The sequence below is a fragment of the Rhinatrema bivittatum genome, chromosome 7, assembly GCF_901001135.1.
Source record: "Rhinatrema bivittatum chromosome 7, aRhiBiv1.1, whole genome shotgun sequence".
NCBI lineage: Eukaryota > Metazoa > Chordata > Amphibia > Gymnophiona > Rhinatrematidae > Rhinatrema > Rhinatrema bivittatum.
The window spans coordinates 142569750-142586869 of NC_042621.1; the positions used below are offsets into that span (position 1 = coordinate 142569750).

Genomic DNA, 17120 nt, shown 5'->3' on the forward strand with positions numbered 1-17120 from the left:
GACTGGGTGAACTGATGGAGGTTTCAGTGAACAGGTGATTCCAAGTTATACATTCAAGTATTTTCTGATCTGTGTGCACTCACACTTAATAAAACACCTGCCTCCGCGTATAAAGTAGGGTTATTACATGGACATGTTGGGTTTTTTTTATGCACCTAAAGTATATGCACGTAATTTTATAGAATAGATTGAGAAAGTTTGCTTTCTTGCATTGGAAATATTTGTGCATACTGAACTGTACACGTGTAGCTTTGGGACACAACTATGTGGTATTTTATAAACTGTGTAGCTCCTACCACACAGTTTATAAGACATTAGCATAGGTCTCTGTGAGTCCACTTATGCGAGTAAATGCTGTACCATTGTTAGGTTTAAAATTTAGGCTCTTAGGGCTCAGTATTCAGTGGCATTTAGCCGGGTACCTTGTGAGTTATCCAGCTGAATGCCAGTTTTTGAATATTTTCCCCACTTACCTAGCTAAGGTTTAGCCTGATAACTCATTATCTAGCTAAAATTAATCTGGGTGACCTAGGGGCATTCTGGGGTCAGAGATATAAGCTAGCCAGATAAATTATATGGTTAATTCCCATATTCAGAGTTAGCAAGATAACGAAACTGGCTAACTGTGGTCATGCCGTAGAGTAGTCCTAAAGTGAGCCGGATAAACTTATCTGGCTAACTTTAAGATAGTCAGGTGTATGCAGCATTGCGTTGAATATTAGGGATGTGAATCGGGCTTCGGACGATTGAAAATATCGTACGATATTTTCAAAATCATCAGAAATCGGGGGCTCCCCCAAAACGATAGGAAAACCCCATGATATTTTTCGTGGGGGTTCTCTTATCGTTTGGGGGGAGGGCGGGAAAAACGGCACACAAAAATAACCCCTAAACCCACCCCGACCCTTTAAAACTAATCCCTTAGCTTCCCCCACCCTCCCGACCCCCCCAAAAACCTTTTACAGGTACCTGGTGGTCCAGTGGGGGTCCCGGGAGCGATCTCCCGCTCCCGGGTCGTCGGCTGCCACTAATCAAAATGGTGCCGATGGCCTTTGCCCTTACCATGTGACAGGGTATCCGTGCCATTGGCCGGCCCCTGTCAAATGGTAGGAGCACTGGATGGCCCGCACAATTTTTAAAGATGGCGCCGGCCATCCAGTGCTCCCTCCATGTGACAGGGGCCGGCCAATGGCACGGATACCCTGTTACATGGTAAGGGCAAAGGCCATCGGCGCCATTTTTATTAGTGGCAGCTGACGGCCCAAGAGCGGGAGATCGCTCCCGGGACCCCCACTGGACCACTTGGTACCTGTAAAATGTTTTTTTGGGGGCGTCGGGAGGGTGGGGGAAGCTAAGGGATTAGTTTTAAAGGGTCGGGGTGGGATTTTTGTTTATCGGCTCGGTGCAGCCGATAAAACCGTGATCGGGCCGGACGAAAATAAAAACATGATGTGAATCGGAACCGGAATCCGAACTGATTCCGGTTCCGATTCACATCTCTATTGACTATCCACTCAGTTAGCCAGATCAGTTTATCTGTCTAATTTTACAAGCCAGTCAGTGTCTGAATATTACCCTCTTAGTATTCAGTCCAAAGGACCAGTTTTGGGACTTGTAGGAATGGAAGTTGGTGCTGGGGATTTGCTTGTAATCTTTTTTTTAAGGTAGAGGATTGAGGAATTGGCATCCACTTGGCACGCTAGTTTTTTTATCTGGCTAACTGCAGGAAAGCAGTTTCTTTTTTTTTTTTTTTTTTTTTAAATCAAAGCTAGCCAGATAACTTTACCCAGTAGGCTCTGAATATCAGTGCAAAGCTGGATACATTTTAACCACACCGCTGTGATGCCTCCTGCACTGCCCCTTTTTATCTGGATACATAAAGACTCACCCAGCTAAAGTTTAGCTAGTGGAATGGAAGAAAATTTGTAAAGGAAAATGTTAGCTGGGCAAATACTTTGAATATCTACCTCTAGGAACACAAAATCACTTAGCAGCCTAGGAAGCTGATGAATGTTCAAAATGATTTTTCTCGATGTAGGAATGTGCCTGCACAGCTATTTGTACCATCCCTAGAAAGTCAATAACATTGGAAGAACATTAACAATGTTTCTAGCCTGCGGAGGTCCAGTTGGGCATTAATTGTGGATTTGTTTTAACAAAAAAACCAAAAAAACAAACAACTAGAAAATAAAAGAAACCTCTGAGGCCTGGCAGCTTCACCCTAATGCTCCACACGTTCTCTGTTTGGCGAGTGCATGTTGCCATATTGAATGGGAGAAAGCCATCTTATTCTCCTGAGGCCTTCATGGCTTCCCCATATGGAAGGCAGCAGCCCGCTTCATGAAAATATTTCTGACCTGGGCTGAGAAAGAGGAGGGTCTGTAGGTCAGGGAGGTTAGCACACCGGTCTCCAGGTTCTTTTCTAGCATCATCACAAACTTTGCCCTACGCAGCATTTATTGGCCCTTGGTACTTAGAAGGCAAGAGCAGGGGAAGAGCAATGCTGCTGTGACAGAAAGCTCCGACGTGCATTAGAAGCCAGGGTGCATTTGAAAGAACAAGAAGAGAATGGCATTTACAAGTCAACATGGTTTTTTTTCTATCAAGTGCCGTGATGCTTCCCTCTGATTTTGCAGCCTGGTGTCCCCCCAGCGCGGCGATTGGCAATTACATCAGACTTGCTGTAATGTGAATGGCTGTGATTTGACAGGACCCAGGGTATCAAAGTCACTGAGTATCAGGAGGGCCACATTTACTATAGATTGAATTAACTTTCTTATAAAGACCCCAGATCCATTGCCTGTCACAGCCGCACGTCAGGCTGTGTACAAACGTTGACACCATGCCTTGCTGTCATTGCGCAGGAAGTGGAATATGCAAAGGCAACCGTGGTAGAGGGCCTGAAACAGACTGTCGATGCATCGGAGAAAAAGATTTACCTGCTCTCCTTGAAGAATGCGCGGCTCCCCGAAACCATCCCTCTTCTGCTGGAGCATGCAGAAAAAGGCTCTGGGGTGGTATCAGGCACAGCTCTGTCTGTACTGCAGAGCTTTCCAGCCAAGCATATTACCAGCAAGGTACGGTGCCGCTATCTCCCCTCAGTCTTCTTTCCCCCTCCCCTACATTCATTTCATGCCCGGCTCTCTGTACCCTAGGCAAGGTGCCATCCCGATTTCCTCCATTGCATCTCTTTTTAGTTCTTCTTCTTGTGTGGTCGCTGCTCCGTGTCTTTGGATTCTTGAGCTCCTCTTACGATTTGACTGTTTTGCTGTCCTGTTCTGATCTGACACTTAATCTTCCCTTCGGTACTTATAAGAGAAGCTTGAATATATTCAGTGGAGTCGCCACAGTTTCGAGGTCATTTTCAAGGGGAAAGCGATAAGATTCAGGGTGGGTGAGCAGATGGAGCAGACTCAAAAAAAAGGGTATCCAACAAGTGGATAGTTTTTATACATTTTGGTCTAGCAACAGTAGGTTTGTGGATCTACTGGGGACCTCGAACAGTGAAAATGGTCTAGTATTAATGCAATGTGTATATGTCTGTAACTATTGTCTTTATCTATGGGCCTGATTCGCTAAGGCTTTTCTCCTATTCTATGGCTATGGCGGAAAAAAGCTTAGTAAATCCTTAGAGAGTGATCTGGAGGGCCAGGGTCAACATTTTTTTGTCTGGATAGTGGTTTTTCGGCTTGGCTGGCAGTACTGGACCTTTCTATGTTGCTGATGGAGATGGTTGAGTGTTCTGGGGTGGATTTTATTTTACATAATTGTTGTTTGAGTTTTGGTGGAAGTGCATAAAGTATATTTGTGTGTGTGTGTGTGTATATATATATTAAGCCTATCCAGCTATCTATAGAGAAATATGGATATTGTCACACAGGGCTCTAATTTAAAAAAAAAAAAAAACAGCAGGTGCAAACAAATCACAGAATAAAATGTAGTAATGTTAGCATTGCCTTTCAATATGGTGCATTTTCTTACCCTATCCAGTGCTTGTTTACTATTGATTCTGTGTCTGTGTTAGCTCAATGGTTCTCAACCAGGAACATGTGGAAGCCAATCAGGGGTAGACAGCCAGATCACATGTGTTGCAGAGAAGAGAGAAGGCCAAACTGCAGGAGGCAATTGCCTCCCACAGCCGCAGGAAGAGACCACCTCATTTCTGTCAGTGATCCATTGCCAGCACCAATCTGCACTCCCTCCTGGATCATCTTTGGCATCTCCCAGTCTTGTGGCAGCTTGGGCACAGGCAAAGCTACTACCTCTAGCATGAGAGGAGCAGGAGAGGCAGTCAGTTATGGACCTAAAGCAGAGGCAGCAGGCAACCACAGGGGATAGTGAAAGGATGGTGCTGCCTGTCTGCAGCTGCCACCTCCTTTGCTTCCTGTCTTCCTGCTGCATGGGCTTCCTGATTAGAAATGACGCATGTACAAGGGTTGAAGAAAGAGGAGGCAGCCATAAAGAAGTGGTGCCTACTGCCTCTGCTGAGTCTCAGTATAGGCAGGTTTGGACTTTAATACAGGGTACTCTGACCATGTTTAAATCATGATCTGAATGATCCATTCAGTGTCTGAACAGATCTTAATAGACACATCTCGGGCATCTCAATCCAGAATCTCAAGAAACTCAATCAAACCAAAAGAGAACTTGCCATGTAAATGCCTTTGCCCAATAACCCCACATCCCTATGCATATTAGAATAGCAGGAAGAGAGACGATGATGATGAAAAATGTATTTCACAGCTTCACAGATCATTCCACTTTCAGGTATTGGGCCATCAAAGATGGTAATCATGGGAGATACTTTTGATCCAGTTATTGGCGAGGAAAGTCAAATGAATCCAGAAAGGAATTACAAGTGTTCATGTGGAGCCAGATACATTTTCAGAAGTGAAGTGGAGTCAGGAGGGAGGTATTTTGATCCAATCCAAATGAGCTCACACATTCTTAGCAGGCATTTTGTGTTAATTCTATGAGTTAAGACATACCGTCATACCACGGTAATGATTTCAGTCTATTCCAACTGTATAAGGTGAAAAAGGCTCTGAGGAGGATTTTCCACCAGACCCAGAGAAAGTATGAAAACACCTCCCGCCTGTCAGCTGCGGAAATCCTATTAGTCAAAGACCCTTTGCCCATGGATGTCATCAACATTCTGCTAGCCCTCGACGAAATGAATGCCGAAATCGCAAAGCTTTTGCTTTCCAAATCCAAATTATTCAACGTTCCCAACACCCGGCAAGGTAAAATAAGAGGAAGCTTTATCTGTCGTGTTTTTAGAAACCTTTTCCTGTCTCCTTTCTTTCATCCTTACCCTTTGACTCCTCCCATGATCCATCCCTCTGGTTTTTCTGCTGTTCATGTAACTGGTCTGAGATCTTTACTATGGCAATCTGAAATGAAGACCCATTTACGGGATCTCCCTTAAATAAAGTATATGAAACTTGTGCTCTTTTTTTCCATTTGCTTTGGAGGAGATTTTAAATAACTCATGTTGTTTACAGTGTATGTGGGCCCTGGTACTTTGCAGCCAGTTTTCAACGGGAAAACCACCCATGTTTCTCTTTTGTAAATATGTGCACTGCAAGCGACTCTGTGCTCTGCGCCTGCTATTTGTGCAGGTTTCTTCCTCTCCTGACCTCCACACACCCTTGGGAATTCCTTTTTTTCAACCCGGCTAAACGAATGTGTGCTGCAAAAGCCCATAAAAACTTTTAGCCGGGCACAGGAAGACAGTGTTCGACCAGGCAAGTTTACCCAGGTGAATCATTTTTGAAAATGTATCCGCTGTGAAGCTGGATGTTGAGGAAGGAAAGTTATCCAGATCACGCTACCTGGATAATATTCAGTGGAATCTAAGTAGATGCACGTTGATGCTGAATATACCCCGTTAAAGTTATCTGGATAACTTTAGGACAGCTCTCCGGCACAACCAAGCTTAATCAGATAAATGTATCCAGATAGCACACAACATGTGCACTAATAGGTTAACGGTAATCCCCTCCCCTTGAATGCTCCACCACTGCCTCTCTTTTTTTTATCCAACTAGATTTTCTGCGTATAATGAATTACCTGCACAGAATTTAAATGGAGATGGGGGTAGGGGAATTTTTGAAACCAAAGATTTTTCCAGGAAACTCCTGAAGTTACCTGGGTGAATCTTTTGAATATGGACCTCTGTATGCTGTTATAACGAATAATCCTTTATGAAATCTATACATGCAAAATGTATTTCCAAAGGTCATTTTGCGGGATCTTTGTTAGACACACCTACATAAAGTATCAGCTTATTGCAGCCCGTTATTGTTTGGATCCAAACATTATAGTAGAGCAGCTAATAGGCAGAATAGGTCCATGAACTGCTGTGCTTATGGGTTACCAGCTACTAATACCTGATTATACCATATGAAGAAAATAAATAGGATAGGATATGTCAAGGAAAAGAAAGTCAAGGAAAGGAGAAGAAGATTCTAGGAATAGGGAGAGATATTGTCAGTAGGCCAAGAGATGAAAAAATATTAAGCAAAACTAAATACAGAATAAGTGTGTAAGAAAACCATCATGGATATGAATGAATAAAAGAGGAAATAAAGACAAGACATGAAGGTCGTAGGAGAGATGGAGCATGAGGATGCAGATGTTCAAACGACAACTTGGCAAAGTTTATTCTAAAAACAGTTATATGGGTAGCAGTGAGAGAGGAGCTGATGCTGCTTATCAAGGCACTGAACAGAATTATATAGGCATGGGTTAATGCAGTGTTTCTCATCTCTCTGCTGGAGGCACACCTATCCATTTGAGTTCTCAGACTGCATAATGAATATGTATGGAATGGTTTGCATAAACCCTGTCTCTAATGTATGCAAATCTATCTCATGCATGTTCATTATAGATCTCCTGAAAACCCAACTGGTTAGATGTGCTGCCAGTAGCCCTACCCAGGGAAAGGCAGCAGTTCTCCACCAGTGCAATATCATATTGAGAAAATACAGCAAATAAGACTGATACAAATCCCTACATGCTACGTCTTAGTCTCACACATACACATACAGACATACAGACAGACCTACCTTCAGCTAATATAGAATAAAATACCACAAATTACAAATGCAGAAACAAAAACTGGAATGGAATCCCCAAGACCTTCTTCTGCATGCAGTGCAAAACTGGAGAAGAAGAACAGAAATCTATTTCCTCCTACATGAAGCAAAGTTCAAAAAGAGAATTCATGCATATTCTCAAAACTGTCATAGTATGGCCCTTATACCCAGTCACCCCCCTCCATGCCTCCATCACCCCTCACTTCTCCCAACTACTCAGTTATCCCTGTCCAATATTTCTCACACCCCCCCACATCTGCTTCCTCTTCCCTGGCCTCCTCTCTCCCTTGCTCAACTCTCCCTGCCCTTCCCTTTCCCTTTCCCTACCCTGCATACCTCTGACCACCTCTTTCCCACTCCTTCCTGCTCAGCATCCCCTGACCTCCCTTCTCCCTCAACCCAGCAGCCCCCCACACCTCCATCTCTGCCTCCACTTCCATCTCTCCTCCCTGCCCAGCAGCTTCCAGTCCTTCTTTCCCCCACCCCTTCCTACCCAGCAGACTCCTGACTCCCCCATCTCCCAAGACCTTCCTGACCAGCACATTTCCCACTCTTCCTGGCTCCCAGCCAGCATAAAAGCCCTCAGTCCAAACCCGAGTCTCCCTCCCACTTTACCAGCAGCAGATGAAGGCAAGAAGCATTGAGGAGAGGAAGAAGATGAGGCAGCAGCAGCGGAAGTCGGCAGTGGATCTATAGAGCACGCACCTCTCTTCCTCATGCTCCTGCTTTCATGTGCAGGTTCCATGGGGTGAAGAGAGCATCAGCAGCCTCACTGCCAGGTCAGGCAGAGGAAGATAAAGTTGGTGTCCTGCCGGGCCCGTATGAACAGGAGTTGGTGATATCTCACTCTGATCTGGGTGAAAGGGAAGGGAATAACTTCCCACTGGGCCAGGAAGAGGAGAAGGAAGCAAGAGCAGCTTCCTCTCATACCCAATAAAGGAGAAATCAGACAACCCCTGTCCAGACCGATGAGGAAAGAGCAGCCTTCTGCTGGGTCTGTGTCACACCTTCCATGACCTCGCAAGACACTAGTGTGTCCCGAAACACCTGTGAGAACCACTGGTCTCTTAGAAGGTACAGTTTGGTCAGTCAGTGCATTAGAAAATGGAGAGCATTCCTCTTCCAAATGCACACTGAAAGCCATTTATTGAGAAGGGGGGGGGGGAGCAGAACTCTAGAGAAGACGTACTCGCTCCCGGCCCTTGAGGACCTAAATGGAGGCAGTGTGTATGCAAATCCATCTCATGCATTTTTATTAGGGATATCCTGAAAACCTGACCTATTTGTAGCCATTGAGGGCTGAGAGTGAATACCTTTTCTGTAGAGACTCCCTAATTAGTGCCTGAAACTGGATGTGAGGCAGAGATGTGACTCCTCATTTCCTCAGGCTCCTGAATGGTTCGGGGCCTTCATCCTCTTTCTTTCTAGTAGGGCAATAGGAAGGACAGTTTTATTTCTGTTTGACTTTCCTAACATCTTTCATTAAGCTTCACCTTCTCAAGCTCCTTTCTTAATATTTTAGCCAGTTAACGCCAAGATTTATATTTAAATCACTTATCTGAAACAGCATTTTAAGGTTTGGAGCTCTGGTTTTTTGTTTTTTTTTGTTTTGTTTCAGGAAAGTTATCCAGGAAGTTTTGAAAGACCCATGGATAAACAATTACAGCCTTTTCTCCAGGACTGGCAGCTCCTCTGCTTTTTCAGGACTCCTGGCAGGTAATAAAACAATAAATCGTGTTTTTTTTGGTGTAAAAGCTGTGCTGAAATGTTCATGAAAAAAGGAAATGCTTCCTTGTAAGAATTGAATCGAAGTAATTTGTAGGGCAGCATGCAGTAAAGTTCAGAATTGGAACAGTAAGCTGTAGGACTGCATCACTCCATTTGAGGGGATGTGCTGGATTTCAGGAATTTGACCTTTTGAATAGACTTGAATTATCGAGAGATCCATTTTCACTGACTGCACTGCAAATGGCTAACTTTGGAGGGATATTCAGTGGTGCAGCCAAACAATTGAATATAGATGGCTGTCTTAAAGATAGCTGGCTCACCTAACTCTCCCAGAAATGCCCCTTGTATGCCCCTACGTTTTCTGGCTAAATTTTCACCTGATAAGCAGAGGAAATATCCAAAAATCGGCATTTAGCCATATAACTTCAGTTATCCAGCTCAATGCCCCTGAATATGGACCTCCAAGATCCTAGGTTGAGTAATGGCCAGGGCTTTCCTTCCTTTGGGGGCTGTGAATACCTCATTTACAGCATCCCCAGCCCCCAGGAAAATTACACCCAGGCCCAGCACAGGGCAATGACCAACACTGCCACTGAGCCACTGGACCTGCCCATAGAGAAAGTTTTTTAACATTTGTAGTTATTATTGTAATATACAATGTTCCCCCAAACTAATCCTGATTTGGAAGGTGAAAGCATTTTAAGGTATTCTAGCTGCCTTCTTTCCTACATCATATAGCTCAGTAAAATTCCGTGGCATCATGTCCTTCCATCGGTTTCTGTGGCAATGCACTCATTGTAAAATTCCATTGTTCTATCTGAGTACAATAGCGAGGGGTAAATGTTTCAATAGGGTGGGCGAATGGAAATCTTTGCACCTACTTGTCAGCGTGTGCTAATCCAGCAGATGTTCAAACACAATGTTTTGGCGATTGAACATTGTTTGGTTATGTGGCTAAAAGTCTGTGCATGCACTTACATGGTATTAACTTATGGCATAAAGCAAGTATGTACAATGTTGAACATTATGCTCCATTCATGTTTTACAACCAGGCTTATGAATCTCCCTCCTTAAATGCCTCTCTTCTGTGCAGCTAGAGGTATATGCAATGTGAAAGTAACACATTTACTCTTGATTTTTTTTAAATCTAGCTGCTCTGAAGCCAAGGTTTCAGAAAAGCAGCTAAATGATAACTTATCTGGCTAAAGTTAACAGGATACGTTGTCAGGAATATTCTGTGGAATAAACATCCTGCTGAATATGCATAAATAGAGTTATCTGGGTATACCTGCGCAGATAACTTTCAAACTTATCCAGCTAGGCTTGAATATAGTTGATTAGGTTTAACATTATATAAAATGATACCATCCTCTGCCTTGGACACGTTCTCCTCCCCTGTCTGTCTTGTAAGGCATTGCAAACCTCGGCTGTGGCTCCCCCTATGTTCTGTGCTTGCTCTGCAGAATGTCCCTGGCTGAAATCCCAAGCTCATGGTGACTTCATGCATTTCATATTCATGCTGACCTCCTTCCAGTCTCTTATTGCACTCACCAAACAAGACTTCTACATCCATCTGCTTGCTTCTGATTCTCACCTTCTCTTCCTTGCACTCAACTCCCTCCTCATGCTGCAGGTTTTGCCCACACTGGCTGACTTCTTCCATAACAGTTTTCATAAGATCAATCTTGATTTCTCCACCAAGGTGCCTCCTCCACCTTCCCCTTCCCTATTTCAATCCTGTCCCCTTCCCTTGGCACCTAGCACCCTTAATTCCTTTTCGAGGAGGAACTGTGCAAATTTGTTTTCCTCCAAACTGACTGCATGTTTTTCCGATCTCATTTCCACCCAGCCCTCCTCAGCTGTATCCCCTCTGCCATCATCCCCTCCATCTGTCACATTGTCAGTCTGCCACTTTTCACTGCAACTGTTCCTGCTGCGTCATACATCCTTGATCACACCATTCCTTGGAAAACCCTCAATTAACCTTGCCTGTCCTGCCAACTATCATCCCAGCCCCCTCCTCCCTTTTGCATTCAAACTACCCAAACATACTGTTCATCTCCGCTGTCTTCACTATCTTTCATCTTGGGCCATTCTTGATTCACACCAGTCTGGATTTTTGCCCTCTTTATTTAACAGAAACAGCCCTTGCCAAAGTCTGCAGCAGCCTGTTCCTGGACAAATCCAAGGGCCTTTACTCCATTCCCATCCTCCTTGACATATCTGCCACTGTTGATCTATCTACTCTTTGGTAAACATCCTCACTTGAATTCGTGATTCTATTCTGTCTTGGTTCTCATCTTATCTCTCCCATTGCACTTTTAGTATAAGCTCTGTTAGATGTTCCTCCAACACTATCCCATTATCAATGGGTGTACCTCAGGGCTCTGTCATGAGACTTTCTCATTTCTCTTTATACTTATTCCTTGGTGTACTGATCTCCTCTCAGGGCTTTCAGTACCATCTTTTTGGTGATGATTACTAAATATACTTTTCTATACCAGACCTTTCACAATAGTTTAAACTGCTAGCTGAAAGCATTTAGAGATTTTTTTTATAACCTTCCCCATGCTTTGCAAGAGTGAATTGTCTTCATTTACATTTGGTCAGACAGCGGCTTAGAGGAGCTCATGGTTGTCTGAACACAATCACAACCTGAGAGATTAGAAGGGTCAGAGTATGCAACCATGGAATTGTCTTCATCTGACTAACTGAAGGCCTAACAAGTCAGTCAAGTTTTTGGACCTTATTAACAAATTTTAAAAAAAGTAACAATGAATCAGCTGGAAGGGTGTCCAAAATTTTGCTGATGCCATATTCACTGTTTTATTCACTGTTTTATTATTTCAAAAATCAACAAATCGTTTTGCATTAAATATTGCAGAAAGATGTGTTTAACTGTAGAGGTTGTGTTAGCTTCTGTTCACTTACATGCTAATTTTAAGATGAGTGCACATAGGCCCTTGCACATATCTGGTGTGAGCAGAGATACACTGATATTTTAAATCATGCCCGCATAGGCATTTATGTGGGCATTTTTGCAAAAGAAACATTTTTAAAATCGACCCCCTTAGAGATTCATTGAAATATACAGATTGACCATAATCAGAGGTAAAATGGAAAGAAAACCAGGAAAAGGATTGACAAGACAGACAAGGAAAGATTGCAAACCTTATGAGGAAAAATCCCTCAGCCTACAAAGGTTGAAAAACAGTTTTTAGGCATTCTTTAGGCATATGTATAAGTTGTGTCCGTCTGTCTGTGACCTTGTCTGCATAAAAACATCTAGAAGGGTTTCATTAAAATTTCATACGTGGCAGGTGTACATCAGTGTGACTCACAAATGAGAGATTGCAAATTGCTGTATACCGGTAGCTGTAGTGTACTTGGATTTTCAGAAGGCGTTTGACAAAGTTCCTCATGGGGGGCTTCTAGGAAAAGTAAAAAGTCATGGGAAAGGTGGCGATGTCCTTTCGTGGATTACAAACTGGCTAAAAGAGAGGAAACAGAGAGTAGGATTAAATGGGCAATTTTCTCAGTGGAAGGGAGTGGACAGTGGAGTGCCTCAGGGATCTGTATTGGGACACGTACTTTTCAATATATTTATAAATGATCTGGAAAGAAATATGAGTGAGGTAATCAAATTTGCAGATGATACAAAATTGTTCAGAGTAGTTAAATTACAAGCAGATTGTGATAAATTGCAGGAAGACCTTCTGAGACTGGAGAATTGGGCATCGAAATGGCAGATGAAATTTAATATGGATAAGTGCAAGGTGATGCATATAGGGAAAAATAACCCATGCTGTAAGTTACACAATGTTAGGTTCCATATTAGGAGCTAGCATCCAGGAAATAGATTGGAGTATCTCAACTGCAAAATCGGCTAGAAGTAGACAGATTGTGGGTGCTCTTCAAGGGGCTCTGTTCAGACAGTTGGTGATTGAAACTACAAGGGGGAAGGGTTTTATTGGACCTGCTACTTACAAACAGCCTCTCCCACTGCTCCACTATCCGCCCTTCTTCCTCTCATAGTTCCTCTTCTCCTTTCCCAGACCCTCACAGCAGCATTCTTTCCTAGCCAGTATCTCCTAACCAATCATCCTATCTCCCAGCAGTTCTCTTTGTCCCTCTTTCCCTGTCTCAGTACTGCTGTCGCAGCCCTACCTCATCTCCACTGCATCTCAGGGCAGACCAAATGCAGGAAGCCTGTCTGTCCTACCCTGCTACTGTTGCTCTCTGGTCTCGCTACAGCCTGTTGGTCAGACCTTGCACATCCAGACAATAGGCTGCAGAGGGAGGTGGTGGCAGTCGCAGGGAGACAGCAGTCCTTACTGCCTTCCCCCATAGCCCTCCAGCACAGATTTCTCAACTCCCTATTCACAGGAGTGCAGAAAACAATAGTGGGGGGGTGCCCAAGCACCCAATGGAGATAATGCATGAAAATCTATCTCATGTGTATTCATTGTGGATATCCTGAAAACCTGACCTCTTTGTGGCTCTTGAGGACTGCATTTGGTCACTCCTGCAACATATTCTACAGAATCTCCTTCCTGGAGTCCTTTTTTGGCTTCTGACTCTGGTGACTATGAATAATATATTTTAGCAATCAGGATATTGCTAGAGTCAAGCCTTTGAAACTGGAATCCCCTTACCCTTTCTGAACTTCCTAAATTGTATGTGTTACCAGTCTGCTCAAGAAAGAAAGGACTCACAGTTCAGAGTCTAATGCCTGTGAACTGTTGTGGGTCTGCAAATGCACAGGCTGATGCAGAGAGGTGCATTCAGCACAATGCACAGTTTTACCAATGGTCAAACACACATTTTGTGAGCGGAAACCCTACCACCGATGCTGTAAGGAGTTTTAAGCTCACAAAATGTGCATTCAAAAATGTGAGGTCAGCTTATCACACTCGCATGGAAATCCCATGCGAATGAGAGCATTATGTATGTATTCCCTCCCAATGCAGAGAGCACTGGCTGAGCTCACAATTTTTATTGTTAAGGCTGGAAACTTTATGCCTGGGTCAGAGGTGGAGTACAGTTTCCAACGTGACTGTGAGGGCACGCAAACTTTATCTGGCTAAGTGGCAGTAGAGCGGGAAGACTTCTTTTTTTTTAAATTTGATGTGCGGCTGTGCAAGCACAAAGAAAAGGCTGTTCCCTCCACACATGGACCTCCATTCCTCCTTCTGCCAGACCTCCATTGCAACTTGCAACCAGTGGTCAGTAGTTGAATGCAGACCCAAAAATGTCATTTTGTGTCGTTTGGGGATAGAGTGAGCACTATTTCCAAAACAGTGCATACTAAAATGATTGAAGAAGAACCCCCAGATTTCATGGGGTTTTTTTTCTATTGTTACATTTTGAAAAAAAAAAAAAAAGGCTCAGACAATGTTCTTGGCACTGTCTGTCATTTCAAACGGATGTATGTCCCAGTGGTCAGCACAGTGCCAGTGAGAGTTCAGTGACTCACAAGGCCCTGTGCTGACTGCTGCTACCTCTGCTTTCATGCTTTACTATGCAATAATTATAATTGATTAGACATGTTCTTATGTTCTGAAATGTTTTTATCTTTTCTGTGGTGTAAAAATCGTAGTGCTCTAAAGTTGTAATTCATTTTAAGCACTATAGGAAAGACTGGAAAGAAATTGAAACAAATTAATAATTCTAGCAAATGCGTGAAATTGCAGGTGTGATCACCTACAAAATCACTATGGGGCCAATTTATTCTAAGAAAGCTGAGTGCCTCACCTTTGTGCTTCAGTTGTAGGTGTCTAAAGTCAGATGAATTTTCAGCTGAACTTAAACACCTACATTTTGGGCTGAAAATTCTCTGAACTTTAGGGGCCTAAGTTTTAGACTAGTTCACTCACATTCAGGCACCTAAATTAGGTGACTAGCTCTGAAACTCCCGGCTAACATTCCTTCCCAGGCTTGCCCTGCCCACTTTTAGGGACCTACATTTAGGTGCCTGTTAGGGGCAGATTATCATTTAGGAAGAAGTAGGCTTAGGTACCTAAATCTTTTGAATATCAGCTGCCTATCTCCCCACTCATTTGCCCTCAGGCTTTCTCTCCATCCTTCACCCCCTTCTCTGTGTTAGGTTCCCCTGGCTACAGGTGGGAGGCGATCCTGAATCCCATAAGTGCAAGCCTTACATGGTGAGATCCCCTGGCTAATCTCGCATTCAACCCACAAACTAATGCACATGCAGCACTTGCCTTCATGATTAGCATTGTGAAGGAAATGCACACAGGTCTCTTTGGTGGGGCTGACAGCCAATATAAAGGGCTGGAGTATTCGTTGTTGCCCCGAATCATTCTTTGCTGTATGTATGGTGTGAAACTGCTGGGCATGCATCCAATTTGAACCCGTCTCTGTCTTTTCAGCCGCAGAGGACATGCAGTCTACGTACAGCTTGGAGCTGCTCTTCACCAAGGCAGGGCTGTTGAGGCAAAGTGTTTCAGATTTCGCTTTGCTCAGTCATGGTCACAGACTTCAAGCTTCGCAGGTTGGTTACAGAGTTTGAGTTTCTCAGTGTGTGACATAATTGATGGGCAAACCATGAAAGCAAGTATGAGAGTCTTAATGGCGTTCCCTGTTCACATCCCTTCTGCCATTGGATACTGCAGCCTAGCTACAGTACGGTAGGAATTAATTGTCTTCTAGCTTCATTTTTTTCCTACCCAAGTACTGCAGGAAAGAAGCCAGAATTCTAATGCCTGTTTGCCTCCCCTATTTTTGCACCTTTTCATTTCAAACTTTGTATTCTGTAGTGGCACTTGGGGAGCTGTGTTGCTGCTGCTTTGTGCATCTCCTGGTTCACGACTCACTGGAGAAAACATCTGGAATCAGAGCCAGAACAAGGCTGCAAAGTGGCCTCTTCTCCGTATTGCATCCCATTGATATAAGCTGCAGGAATATACTGTGAGCGATATTTAGGACTGCTAGGAAAACAGAAGAATATATAATAAATGAATCGTTTCAATATTTAGAAGTGAAAGAAGATTAGAAATGTTTCAAGCTGTAGGGTAAGGCAGTAACTGGGGTCTGCTTCAAATAAGCAATTGTTCTTCAAAATGAGGGATAACCAGCAGCCCCCGGGTCCTTGGAAAACTGCCCGCCTTTCCCTCTTCTCAGACCAGTGCTAACTACGGCTGTCCAGAGGGAACGTCTCTGCAACAACCATCAAGGCCACTGGTACAGCAGGGGAGAGTGCACGCACATAGTGTTCAATAAGTAAAAGCTAATTAATAGAGGCAGTAAGAGACCCGCGGGAATATTAAAGATGCGTAACAGGTTTTGAAGAACAGAAAGCTGGAGTCTTTAAACTACTTGAGACTGATATTTAATAAACTGTGAGCTCTTAAGTTTAATTACCTGTTCGGCACATATTTTCAGCCAAAGTTAGAAGCCCAAGCTTTCAGCTGAAAATTCACCTACATTTCGGGCTCTAAAATGTAAGTTTTTAAGTTTAGGAATGCTATTCGATTTTGGCTTCTAAGTTAGGTCCCTAGCCCTGAACATCAGTGCTAAACATCTAAAATTTTTCTTCCCTGCCCTAACTTCCTCCCCGTAGCTAACCAGAGGTTTAATATTCAAAGCCTTTGGGCAAATAATCTTTTCAGTTACACACATAAAAGCCATGATTTTTAAATTTTAGTGCACCGACTACATAAATTGTGTGCGCCCAACTTTTAGCGCTCACAATTATCCAGGCAAAAAAAAAAAAAATAGATATCAGTGGAAGCGTTCCAGGGTGAGCACTCACTATGGCCAAAGTTACTCGCACCAGTTTGGTTGGAAAAATACCAGTCCTAACTGTACCTGGATGGGAGTGTACTAAGCTGGAGGCCTGGGTACCCAAGTTCTGCTGAATAGCCCGGAAAAGTTTCCCCAGATATATTTCCTGCTTGCCGGATATTGACTTCCCACTGTTTTAGGATCCTCAGTTTAGGAATCTAATCAAATTAGGAGCCTAAATTTAGGGACTCTGCCCTAGTACATTTTCAGAAGGGTCAGTTTAGGGGCCTGACTTCCCAAGTTGGGCCCCTGAACCTTTTGAAAACTGACCTCTCTTCTCTCTGTTTGGGAATAGGATGATATATCATTTCCATCCTTTTCCCTGGCCTATGCCCCATTCATCCCTGTGATTTCCGTATTGATTCCAAATGGTGGGCAACGCCAAAATGTCAGGGACAAAGATGGACAGGAAGTCAAAGTAAGATGAGCAAACTAAAACTGAACAGCTCCCGGCACATGGGCAATACTGAGACCTTATCATGGAAA

General features: G+C 43.6%; 1 protein-coding gene across 1 annotated transcript in view; it reads left to right on the forward strand.

The window, feature by feature from the left end:
- LOC115095512 (microsomal triglyceride transfer protein-like) overlaps window positions 1-17120 on the forward strand; it is a 135330-nt gene that overhangs the window by 78642 nt on the left and 39568 nt on the right. The window contains 5 exon segments of the mRNA XM_029609297.1: window positions 2865-3077; window positions 5033-5213; window positions 5216-5243; window positions 8719-8816; window positions 15221-15342. Of these exon segments, the coding sequence (XP_029465157.1) occupies window positions 2865-3077; window positions 5033-5213; window positions 5216-5243; window positions 8719-8816; window positions 15221-15342 (642 nt within the window).